Raw genomic sequence first — 12,468 nt, forward strand, 5'->3', positions numbered from 1 at the left:
CAAGTTGCCCAGGCAGGTCTAGAACCCACAGGCTCAGGTAATCCACTCACCTCAGTCTCCCAAACACGGGATTACAGGCTGAGCCACCGAGCCTGGCTGTCTTTATTTTTTAATACATGTTTATCATCAATAGATCTTGACCGCTGTGAAATGCATTTTCACCATCTATTATAATAAATAATTATTTCATTCAATTACCAATACAGCAAATTACAAAGGTAGACTGTTCTGATATTAAACTGTTATTGAGTTGCATACACCCTACTTGATCATGATGTGTTGTGATTACTTAGACCCCACTGGGGTCATTTAGCCTTTTTCTAGAATCTCTTTATCCCTGGGGATGTCAACTACCCTGCTGGTGGAAGTGTTAGCAAGGTCAGGCTAGCTGTGTGGGGGCTCATATGTTTCCACAGGTTGCACAACTGAGGAGAATGACCTGCTTTCGATGTGTGTAACTGTGTGTAGACCAGTTCTAGTAGGGACAACCCCCCTCCATGGGTTTAAGGTGGTGGGAAGTATGGCATGGGGGAATCAGCATGTGGGCTCCAGAACAGAGCTAACACCACTGTCTAGACCGGAGCCACTCACCAGCTGCTTTCAGGCTATGTGGCCATCTTTCCCCTTCTCCCTGGCCCTACGCCTTCCCAAGAGTTTTTTTCAGGTTATTTTAAGTGCCGAGCACTATGTGTATGAAAACAGCCCGAGAAGAGAAAGATAGGGGAGCTGCTGGGTCCACCCACCTCTGTGCATCTCCTGGCCTCAGCCCTGCTGGGTTCTGGCCCCTCTTTCACCACCATGTTCCCCCACCAGCCCCCACACAGCTAACCTGTCCTTGTTAACACTTCCACCAGACAGTGACCCCATTACCTTCCTGGGGTAACACAGCACACCCTGAGCTCTTTCCACCTCCCTGTGACTGAGAGCCTGGCACTTCCCCCGCTGGGCTGCCAATTTATCACACAGTGCTCTTAGTCTTCCAGGGTGGGTCTCCAGGACTACGTTGTGGCAGCAGAAAGTCCTCTCCTCTACCTTGTCCCCAACTCAGAAGTCAGCTTGGATAAGACATTTCCTAATTGGCTAGGCCAGCTGAGCTGGGCTTTTCTGTGCTGTGGACTGACTCTTGGGATACCAAGATGGGATGGTTGGAAGGAGCCTTCCAGGGCACACGTGAGATGAGATGATGGGTGGGGATAGGCTGGTCATGTCTGGAAGTCAAATGCTTTAGACATGAACTCAGAAGGACTTCATTTCTGACACAGAGAGACTTCATTACTGACCCGTCCACGGAGTGGCCCTCTGGAGTCCATCCTGAGGAAATGACTAGTACAGACAGGAGCTGGCAGAAGAGCTGCCCTAACTCCATAGTGTCTCTCAACCCTACCATCACCATCACAGAGTTGCCACCCTCCTCTCTGCAACCTCAGCTCCCCCAAAGCTGAGGGACAGAGTTGGTCTCGTCCCTGATGGCTGCCAAGGGAGGGCAACTCATTTGTTTCCACAGGTTGCACAACTGAGAAGAATGACCCTGTGGATGAAGAAAAAACACTGGTGTCCAGTAAGTTGTCTTTCCTGGACACCACGGGGACTTTCCCGGACACCACGTCGGGCTTTTTTCCCTCTCACAATCCAGCAGGAAGATTCAGTATAAATAGCAGCCACCTCCCGGGGCAGGCAGAGACCAGCAGCTCTGCTCCACCACAGATCAGGTGAGAGATGCTCCAGGAGGGATTGAAAAAGCCTTAAACTGTGTTTTCTCTCTCCCCAAAAACCTGCCTTCAAAAAATTGTTCCCTTGTTTTGTGTTTATCCCATGTGAGCTCTGTGCTGGGCAGAGGGAACACATGGAAAATGGGCTTGGTGGAATTATAGGCTTTGTAGGGAGGGACAGTCTGGTCCTGATGCCCCTCCTTCTCCATCAGTACCACCTTGGTATCCTCTTACACAGTCAGGGTTCAGGGCCGATGGGTTCAGCACCGAGGGCTTGTGGCTCTGAGTGAGGTCCTACTCAGATTCTAGTAAGGACCAATGGAAATGAACGACCAGGCCCTCTTTGGAATACAAGTCTCATGGAGGGCTGTGCCAGTCCTGCCGGCGACTACTTGACCCTTTCCTTTCATTTCAGCACGATGAAGCTTCTCACAGGTCTGATTTTCTGCTCCTTGATCCTGGGATCCCAAGGCTTGCTTTCCTTCGTGGGTGAGGCTGCTCGAGGTAAGGCTGATGGAGAGAAATGCATCCGTGGGCCACTAGGGGTCACCCTTGAGGAGGTTCCACGTGCCTGAGGATGTGGGTGATGGATACAGATGCTACAGTGAGGTAGAGCAGGAGCGTGGCTTTCCCATCAGGATTTCTCCAGCTGGCACAGAGGCTCTGGCACTTGCCCAGACCCTACATCTGTAGAGATTACTGATCTCAGGTCAGGCCTGAGTTCAGGGTCACCCTGTGGTGCTGTGCTGCCCTCTGATGGTCCATATGTAGGGCACATATCCCTGCCCCGGCTCAATGTGAGGTGAGGCCACCGTAAGGCTCAACTGTGCCTTTGTAAGGGAGATTTACAGGGTTTCTTTCTTTCTTTCTTTTTAGAAAGCAGGATCTATTGAGAGGACAGAAAAGCTCCCACAGTGGGAGGGGACCCAAGGGGGTTGCTGTACAGCGTTTCTTAATAGAAATATCACCTTGGACATGATAACATAGGAAACACGTTTTCAGACGGAATTTTTTTTTTCCCTGACAGACTTGTAGTGTCTGTGTTGCTACAGGACTGTAATCAACTAAGGGTATCCTGAATTGTTGATCTGAGGTCCTTTAGATTTGCTGAGGAAATCTCCTTTCCCCAAAGTTCAGTGTTTCTCAGGGTGTGTTCAATGAATCTACTACATGTTCTAGAAACTGTTTCAATGAGTATTAAAAAAATGCAGACTTGAGTGGGCATGGTGGATCACGTCTATAATCCCAGCACTTTGGGAGGCTGAGGTGGAAAGATTGCTTAGGTCAGATTTCAAGAACAACCTGGGCAACATAGCAAGACCCTGTCTCTAAAAGAAATAATATTAAAAATGAAAAATCATGAATTAGCTAGCCATGGTGGCATGTGTCTGTAGTCCTAGCTACTCAGGAGGCTGGGCGGGAACACCGCTTGAGCCCAGGAGTTCAAGGTTACAGTGAGGTATTATTGTCCCACGGCACTCCAGCCTGATGACACAGTGAGACTCTGTCTCTAAAAAAACAAACAAATGCAGACTCCTGAACCATAAGTGGGGATGTGGTAACAACAAGTAGCTCTTATTCTCTCTAAGGTTGGAGCCGCTGTGTTAGTTTGTGCAGCCCAATGTGGCAGAGGGTGCCAGGTATTTGGGAAACTGCTCAAAAGACTACAGAGTTTAGGATTTGTGTCAATCAGTTGCTCAGAGGAAGAACAATCATTACTCCCAGGTGAAGCTGTTTTCTTTGAGCAGAAGACACAAAGTCAGATCTGAAATTTGTATAAAATGTCCATCATTTCATACACGTATGATTAAAGTCATCTGTTAACAATTATCTCTTCCTCTGTCTCCTTCTGTCCTTTAACTTCTGGGGCAGATAATTAAAAGAGGCCTTAAGCCTAGCTCTGCCAGTCACTCCCTTCCTGGTTTGGGCTCTCTCCTACCTTTACCAGCCTTCTTGACAGGAATCGGGAACCAATGTATTAAAGCCCCCACTAGGAGCTGAGTATTTCCTCCTTGAATCTCAGAATAACTCTGTGAGGCATTTTCCCCACTGGGAAGGTGAGAGAATGAGATCTAGAACAGCTGATTCATGACCAGGGTCTCACTGCCCATCTGCAGGTGGCAGAGAAGAGGTTTGAGCCCAGCTGTGGGTGATGCAAAGCACTTCCCAGGTGGATGTGTCTGCTGACCACTCTCTGGAGCATGGTGGTTATCAGTCTCAGCACTCGTTGGAGTCTCCTGCATGACCCATGCCTGGAACTCCCCCAGCAGAGAGTCAGAATTATGTGCATTTAGATCTCAAGAATATACTCATATACTCTAGGACTCAGGGCAGAAGTGCTCCATGTCTGCCACTCCTCTTGGCGTGTTTTCCATATCACCACCTCACTCACATATATTCCTGGATCTTACCATATGTCACTTCATCCTATAGCAGTGGTTCTTCCCCAGGGGTAATTTGGCAATGTCTGGAGAAATTTTTGCTTGTTTCACTGGGGGAAGGTGCTGTCAGCATCTAGTGGGTAGAGACCAAAGATGTTGGTAAACATGCTATCATGCTGAGGACAGCCCTGGAAAACACTTATCTGACCAAATATAGGTAGATGCCAGAGTTGGGAAATTCTGGTCTATAATGATACCTCCCTTCTCTAAACATAATCCAAAGAGTTCTAAGTAAAATGTGGTCAGAAAAGCAAATACAACACAGTTGTGCCCACCTAAAGAGATCTCACTCCAGTTACCTGAAGTCAACTAGGATTAAGGAAGGTTCCAAGGATGCTGACATCACAGACTGACATCTTAAAGTTAGTAGAAGAGTTTTTTGATTCCTCTCTAGCGTGTTGTCCCATCTTTGTGTTCACCTGATTTCCCATTGGTCTTTCCTTCCCTTTCCAGGGGCTTGGGACATGTGGAGAGCCTACTCTGACATGCGAGAAGCCAATTACATCAATGCAGACAAATACTTCCACGCTCGAGGGAACTATGACGCTGCCCAAAGGGGACCTGGGGGTGCCTGGGCTGCAGAAGTGATCAGGTAGCTGGAGCTTCTGGGGTGCCAGGGACCGGCCGCAGAACTTGACTGCCTGGGGGATCAGGAGGGATGAGCCCTGAGCAGGTTCCTGTGGGGCTGTGGCCCCTCCTCATGCCCATCCTGTGCCCCCAGCACTCTCCATGCCCAGTGCAGGGCCTGGGCTGCTACCAGAGCCAGAGTATGACTGGTGAAGATGGGTGAACCTGCCCACAGAAAGCAAAAGGGAAAGCCATGAAGTCATCCCTCCCTCCCTTTCTGGGTGCTGTTCATCTAACCTAAGGGTGCCCAGACTCCCTGAATAGGGCTGTGCCCAGGCATGGTCAGTATTTCAGTTCCTCCTTCCTTGGTCTTTCTGGGCTCCTCTCACTGCCTCTCTTGGAAAAGGGAGGATGGAAACATGGACCGTTGCTCATCGGCCCAGGGATTAATCTCCTCTTGTCTGTCTCAATTCCAGCAATGCCAGAGAGGGTTTCCAGAGCCTCACAGGCCACGGAGCAGAAGACACAGCTGCCGACCAGGCTGCCAACGTATGGGGCCGGAGTGGCAAAGACCCCAACCACTTCAGACCTGCTGGCCTGCCTGACAAGTACTGAGCTTTCTCTTCACTCTGCTCTCAGGACACCAGGCTGTGAACCCCTGAGGGCAGAGACACAGAGTTACAAGTAATTGGGAAGCTGGGAGGGGGCATGCAACAAGTGTCTAATAAATACTTCAGAGATTGGATTTGTTGAATCTGTGTATTATTCCTTGCAGTAAGGACTGACTTTTGGTATGAAGGGCTGATCCACGCACATCCATGTGAAGATTGAGCCATTGAACCTGGGCCTGTGTGTTTAGTTTTGGGGAAAGTATTCTTAGTGGTGACACATCACAGACACCTGCCCCATCCCCTCCCTGTTCAGAACCACTTCCCTCTCCAGGCCCCTATGGCTACACTGTTGCTGTTTCCAGGCCCTTCTATATCCAGGTCTCCCCTGAAGACACAATTTTATGATTAATACTTTCCCCTTCGACGTACTCCTCAATTCCTGTATCAGTAAAGAGGGGTATTCCCATTATCAATTTATTTACTCTGAGTTCCCACCCATCCTTCTTGGCCTGTTTGTGATACTAGAGCTGGACCCTGTGACATTTCTCCTTTGCCAGCTGGGCACGATGTTAATCTTTGCCCGTAGAGGACGCTGGAGGGACAAGCAGGAAATAAAGTCATCTTTCCTTGGTCCTGTCTGCTTTGCTTCCTTCCAGCTTCCATGGTGCTCTCTTCTTGTGCAGGACCCAGTGGCCTCACCCCAGAGGGTTTGAGGGGTATCCCAAGGCCAAGGCAGTTTCCCAACAACTTCTGTGGCACCTCAGTGGGATTTCCAGGTACACAGCAGCACCCCACTTGTCTTAGTCAGCTCAGGCTGCTCTAGCAATTACTACATCCACACTGGGAGATGGGGCTTCAATATATGAATTCAGGAAGACACCATTCAGTTCCGAGCCTGCTGCACCCTCAGTTGGCTTCCTGGGGAGCTCAGCAGCTTCTGCCTCCTGTTCCCATGTGAGCTGCTTCCAAGTGAGTTGCAAGAACCCCAGCGGCATTACCAAGTTCAACTGCACCCCTCACATATTTTGGGCACCTCAGTGCAGTGTTTCTCGCTTATCAGCTTTGCTTTTGGCACCCAGCCAACTTTTTCTCCACCCTGTGGGTTGACTACAGCCACACACTCTACCACAAGACCCAGAACTCAGACCTGTAAGGACTCCTTCCCAAACTTACTTCTTCCTGAGTCCTTTACCCCCAGCAGCTACTCTTCTGTGACTAGTTAATAGTTCTTTACATCAAACCCTTTCTCCGATACCTGTGACAACTGATCAAATGTCTCCCGCTCTCACCCACCCACTCATGACCCTAGTCATGCTGAGGGCTCATCAGTTGTTTTGTTCCTGTTGCCAGGCTGCCCTGTGTCTGAATCTCTTCACTACCCAATCACTGGCATCCTGTCCCTTTCTCTGCCTACAGGCCTCTTTCCATCAGGCTTTGGGTAACCCAATCCCAAGAGTCCTGACAATGGATGCATTGGTCTCACCTACACTAGCCCTCATTCCTGATCCAATTTTTTTGGGGGGGTTTTGAGACAGTCTTACTCTGTTGCCCAGGCTGGGGTGCAGTGGCACACTCATGGCCACCACAGCATTGACCTACTGGGTTCCACCGATCCTTTCACCTCAGCCTTCCAAGTAGCGGGAACTACAGGTGCGCTCTACCATGCCTGACTACTTTTTTGATATATTGTAGAGACCAGGTCTCACCAAGTTACCCAGGCTGGTCCCAAACCCCTGGGCTCAGGCAATTCTCTCGCCTTGGCCTCCCGAAGTGCTGGGATTACAGACTTGAATATATATATATATAAATTTTTTTTTGAGTCAGAGTCTCACTCTGTTGCCCAGGCTGGAGTGCAGTGGCACTCTCATGGCTATGGCAGCCTTGATCTGCTGGGCTCAGGTGATTCTTCTGCCTCAGTCTTCCAAGTAGCTGGAACCACAGGCATGTGCCACCATGCCTGACTGATTTCTTGATTTATTGTAGAGATGAGGTCTCACCAAGTTGCCCAAGCTGGTCTGGAACACTTGGGTTCAAGAAATGCTCTCACCTCTGTCTCCCAAAGTGCTGGGATTATAGGTGTGAGCCACCATGCCTGGCCAGCTGCCATTTTTAAAATTGCAAATGCAAGACTATGCTCTAAATTTGCATGCTTTATTTGACCTAAGTCACAGAGAGTCTTTGAAGTTCAAAGTTGAATAGACTGAGATTTAGAGGTATGTGCTTAGGACCCTCTCCAAGGTCTCACACATAACAGCTGCAGAGCCAGGATTGCAGGTGAGTTGGTCTGACTCCAGAACCTGTGATATACCACACAAGCCAAGAGGCACAGGAGTGGGGACACCTCTCTACTACTGGCTGACAGGGAACATGATCAGACCAGTGAATTCCATGAGCATGAGCCCTCTATCATACTTCATTTGCTGTAAAATTAACTCCTTGATCAAAAGCAATGCCTTTGGGTCTTTCGCTATTGGGTAAGTGTGGACATGCTATTCTCCCCAGTACCCCAGATTGTGGTTGGAGGGTTGCCTAGAGATTAGAGACTGAGGATCCTTCAGCACCTCCTATACCAAGCCATGAGGTGGGCTGCATCACAGGTAGGGAGGTCAGGAAGCTCAGTTGTGGAGATCTGTGTACATTGGAGTGGGGGAAGGGGAAGGAAGTGGGTTGAGTGGGGGAGAGAGATGACCCAGCCTGTAATGACGGCTGAGTGTATACTCTTCTTTACCTAATGAACCCTTAAAATAGATAACAGACTAAGTCTAGGTAGATAGAGCCTCAAAAAATAGAATGCCCCTCAGCACTGTTCCCACCCCTGCCACCTCCCCATAATTCTTAGCATAGGTCTCCTGAAAAGAGAGCTGAAACAAATTCTTGCATGTAGGTATTTCATTTAGGAGTGATCCTGGTGAGAAGGGGTGAGAGACAGGGAGTAAAGCAGGGAGGAGGAAGACCAATATTAGGGCATGGTACAGGACTAGCCACAAAGAGCCGTGTACTGGTGTTCATTCCATGGGGACCTTCTAAGAAACAAGAGTAAAACGTGTCTCAGCACGCTCCACCAGGAGTCAAAAAAGAAAAGCACCTGTCAACGGGTTTCCATCTCAATAGTGGCCTCACCAGAGGTTAACTTTCCTGCGTTTCTTAGCCATGCATATGTTAAAGCAAGTTAGCAGATTTCCCTGGAGTATAAGGCAAAAGGTCCATGGAACAGACCTGAAGCAAGGCACTGCCAAGCTGTACCTGCAAGAAATGGATTGCACCAGGCAGGGTGGCTGAACCTGTAATCCCAGCATTTTGGGAGGTCGACGCAAGAGGATTGCCTGAGTCCGGGGGTTTGAGACCTGCCTGGGCAACTTGGTAAGACCTCATCTCTACAATAAATCAAAAAAACTAGCCAGGCGTGGTGGCGTGCATCTGTAGTTCGAGCAACTTGGAAGGCTGAGGCAGAAGGATCGTCCAAGTCCAGCAGGTGGAGGCTGCAGTGGCCATGAGCATGCTACTGCACTCCAGCCTGGGCAACAAGAGTGAGGGAAAGAAAGAAAGAGAGAAAGAAAGAGAGAAAGAAAGAAAGAAAGAAAGAAAGAAAGAAAGAAAGAAAGAAAGAAAGAAAGAAAGAAAGAAAGAAAGAAATGGATTAAAGCCCATGTGGAATTCATCACTGTCGCAGAGGCTGGAGAGGGAGGAGGAAGCCACAGGTCTGAAGAGTTAATAGGCTGCTTCTGATACAGGGTGCAACGCTGTGCTTTTCCAAAGCGAGTGCACAAGTACAGGACACCCCATGGTGTGAACACAGCAAGTTCACTCAGGAACAAAAGGACTGATTGTAAGTTCACACCCCACAGTGTGAACACAGCAAATTCACTCAGGAACAAAAGGACTGATTGTATCTTAGAGAATAAAAGAGACCTCTTCTTTACAAAAGGAAAACACATGGGATAGCCATGGGGGGGGGGGGAAGGCAGGGCAATTGGGAGAGAAAGACAGTACCATGAGCTGATGAAATGAACTGGTCATGAGTCTTGCAGTCCCACATGGACAGATGCCCCTCCTGGGGGGAACAGGATCTGGAGCACAGTGCTCCGTAAGACACTGAAGGAATCAGAGGATACTACGGAGGTTTAATAGGTTTAGGGACATGGTGACACTCTGAGCAACAAGATCATATCTATTACATACTATGTTATATTTTGCTTAAATTGTTTTTATTTTCCTACAACAAAAGCACTTTGTTAAAAGTTGGGGTGAAATTAGGGTAATAAGATGGCCATTATGGTTAGGAGGTCCACAGAATATACTGGCAGTGCCAAAAAAAGTATGTGTGTGTATATATATATAAAAATATATGTGTGTGTGTATATATACATATATATATATTTTTTTCCCCCCAGTCGGAGTCTCGCTCTGCTGCCCAGGCTGGAGTGCAGTGGTATGTTCATGGCCACCGCAGCCTCGACCCCCACTGGGCCCAGATGATCCTTCCAACTCAGCCTTCCAAGTAGTTGGAACAACACGCATGCATGCCCAACTAATTTTTTAATTTATTGTCGAGACAAGGTCTCACCACGTTGCTCAGGTTGGTCTAGAACCCCTAAGCTCAGGCAATCCTCTCACCTCTGCCTCCCAAAGTGCTGGGATTACAGGTGTGAGCCACAGCATATGGCAAATGTATACACATTTTAAGCAATGTTATCTATGTATTACTGTTAGTTCGCCATAATCAGAAGTGTCTGGATGCTGACACCTCTTGTAATTGCAGAAGTCAAACATGACTTGTATTCATCTTTTGTTATTGGTATATTGAGTATTACAATCTTAATACAGTTTTTCCTTTCTTAAAATGCATATATGTATATATTTGGCACCCTCTGTATAAATCATATGCCCAACCAAAACCCAGAGGGTCCTCAGTGGAGATAAATTCTGAGAGCAATGACTTCAGAATGAGAAGCTTTATTGTTAGCTGGGGTTTGGCCCCAGACCTCAGAGAACAGAGAACAACTCTGGTAAGCTAGGCTGTACTCCATGATCTGGGCTAGAAGTCTAAGAGGTCTGTTTCCTGTCTAATTTCAAAAGCAACCTCCAGTACCCCCCCACACACACACCCAGATAAGAAAGGCCATTGCAATCAGCACCCACTAGATTGGAGGAAAGAAACCAGAGAGGCTGAGTTTATGTTTGACCCACTCAGAATCGAATTCCCATTGCACACCTCACAGAAGACCTTTTCCAAAATTATCCAATATACTAAGAACAGAACAAGTTGTGAGACCTGCTGTCTTTCACTTCCTTTAGTTAGAGTAAGCCTAATTTGTTTTAACAAAGATACTCTAAAACACCAAAGGTTAAGAAACAAATGTTATGTCTCACTTAACAATTTGTGGTGAGTATTGCAGCTGCTAGGGGCCACAGCTCCATACTCTCTTTCAGATTCCTTCCAAGTTGTTGCCTACCACACTTTATTATTATTATTGTTATTGTTATTATTTGAGTTGGGGGTCTCACTCTATTGCCCAGGCTGGAGTACAGTGGCACTACCATGGTTCACTCTAGCCTCAACCTCCTGGGTTCAGGTGATCCTTCTGCCTTGGCCTCCAGAGTAGCTGGGACTACAGGCATGCACCACCATGCCTGGCTAATTTTTTGATATTTTGTAGAGACAAGGTCTTGTTATGTTACCTAGGCCGGTCTTGTTATGTTACCTAGGCTGGTCTCGAACTCCTGGGCTCAAGCAACCCTCCTGCCTCGGCCACCCAAAGTGCTGGGATTACAAGTATGAGCCACTGCGCCTGGACTCTGCCACACTTTAGGCTGAGCCTTGCTACTCAAAGTGTGATCCAAGGGCTAGGAGCAACAGCACCATCTGGGATCTTGTCAGAAATGCAAAATCTCAGGCTCCTCGCTAGCTCTACTGCAGCAATCAAGACCACTCAAAGTACCAGCACAAAATAAATCATGTTAAACAAAATGAACATAAACATTACTAAGAATTTCAAGACAGTGAAAAGAACAGCATTAAACCAAGTGCAAGGCCCTTTTAAGCTCGGAGCTCTGTGCAACCGCACAGGCCTCACGTCCTTGCAGGTGGACAGCTTACTAGGAAAAGTTACACAGCCAGAGGCTTAAAAAACATGGATATTGCTCAACCTGTAATCCCAGCACTTTGGGGGGCCGAGGTGAGTGGATTGCCTGAGTCTGTGGGTTCAAGACTAGCCCGGGCAACTTGGTGAGACCTTGTCTCTACAATAAAGTGGATTGCCTGAGTCTGCAGGTTCAAAACTAGACCGGGCAACTTGGCGACACCTTGTCTCTAATCAAAAATTAGCTGGGTGTGGTAGCACACACCTGTAGTTCTGGCTACTTGAAAGGCTGAGGTGGAAGGATCACCGGAACCCAGCAGGTTCCATGTGCCATGGTGAGTGTGCCATGGCACTCCAGCAGGACAAGAGTGAGACCCCCAACTCAAAAAAACAAAAAAAAAAACACAGATACTATGTCACTAAACTCAGGCTTTGCTGATATCAGATGTAGATAATGTCTAGATTAGCAGAGGAATGTATTAAATTGAATGTTCAGATTGACAGTGAGTAGAGCCACCTGTCTAGAAAAAAAGTATCATTACCCAGGCAAGCTGGGAAAATGGCAATCTGGGAGAATGTCCTCTATATTAAAGACACAGCAGGGCTGATCACTCTGTAAACAGCTACCAAGTGGGAATCTCCCAGGCCTCTTTTGCAATTCCTACTTGTTCCATTGGACCAGGGTTGACTGAAAACCACAGGCTACTTATCTCAGCACGCACTCCTGTGTTCTCCAGTGTTACTCAAGATTTAATGTTACCGGATTTCTACTAAATGAAGTGGTGGGAAAAGTTAGTTTTAGCTGTGACCTCAATCAAAAGTTACTGTTCCTGAAATGAGGGGAGATGTCAGTTCCTTGATCTGCACATGCCACGTAGAGCCTGAAGAGACAGAACCCTGGTTGGGTTTCAGCAGATGGACACATTTCGGAGTCCAACTCCAGCAAGTCAGGGTTTACTGAAAGAGGGACGGCACTGGCGCAGGAGAAAAAACTTGGACACTGACTCTGCTGCAAGCAGGACAAATGCCGATTTATTGTCTTTTCCAACTCCTTTTATCC

At 47.8% G+C, this 12,468-nt stretch overlaps 1 protein-coding gene across 1 annotated transcript; it reads left to right on the forward strand.

The window, feature by feature from the left end:
* Positions 1 to 2,128: 2,128 nt before the first annotated feature.
* On the forward strand, positions 2,129 to 5,392 carry LOC103265120 (serum amyloid A-1 protein-like). The gene is made up of 3 exons (XM_008062827.1): positions 2,129 to 2,213; positions 4,604 to 4,742; positions 5,194 to 5,392. Exons 1-3 carry the CDS (start codon positions 2,129 to 2,131, stop codon positions 5,330 to 5,332), a joined length of 363 nt encoding a protein of 120 aa, XP_008061018.1. The 3' UTR covers positions 5,333 to 5,392.
* The last annotated feature ends 7,076 nt before the right edge of the window (positions 5,393 to 12,468 follow it).

This window comes from Carlito syrichta, unplaced genomic scaffold (genome assembly GCF_000164805.1).
Source record: "Carlito syrichta isolate Samal-C Ts95f unplaced genomic scaffold, Tarsius_syrichta-2.0.1 Scaffold305865, whole genome shotgun sequence".
Classification (NCBI taxonomy): Eukaryota; Metazoa; Chordata; class Mammalia; order Primates; family Tarsiidae; genus Carlito; species Carlito syrichta.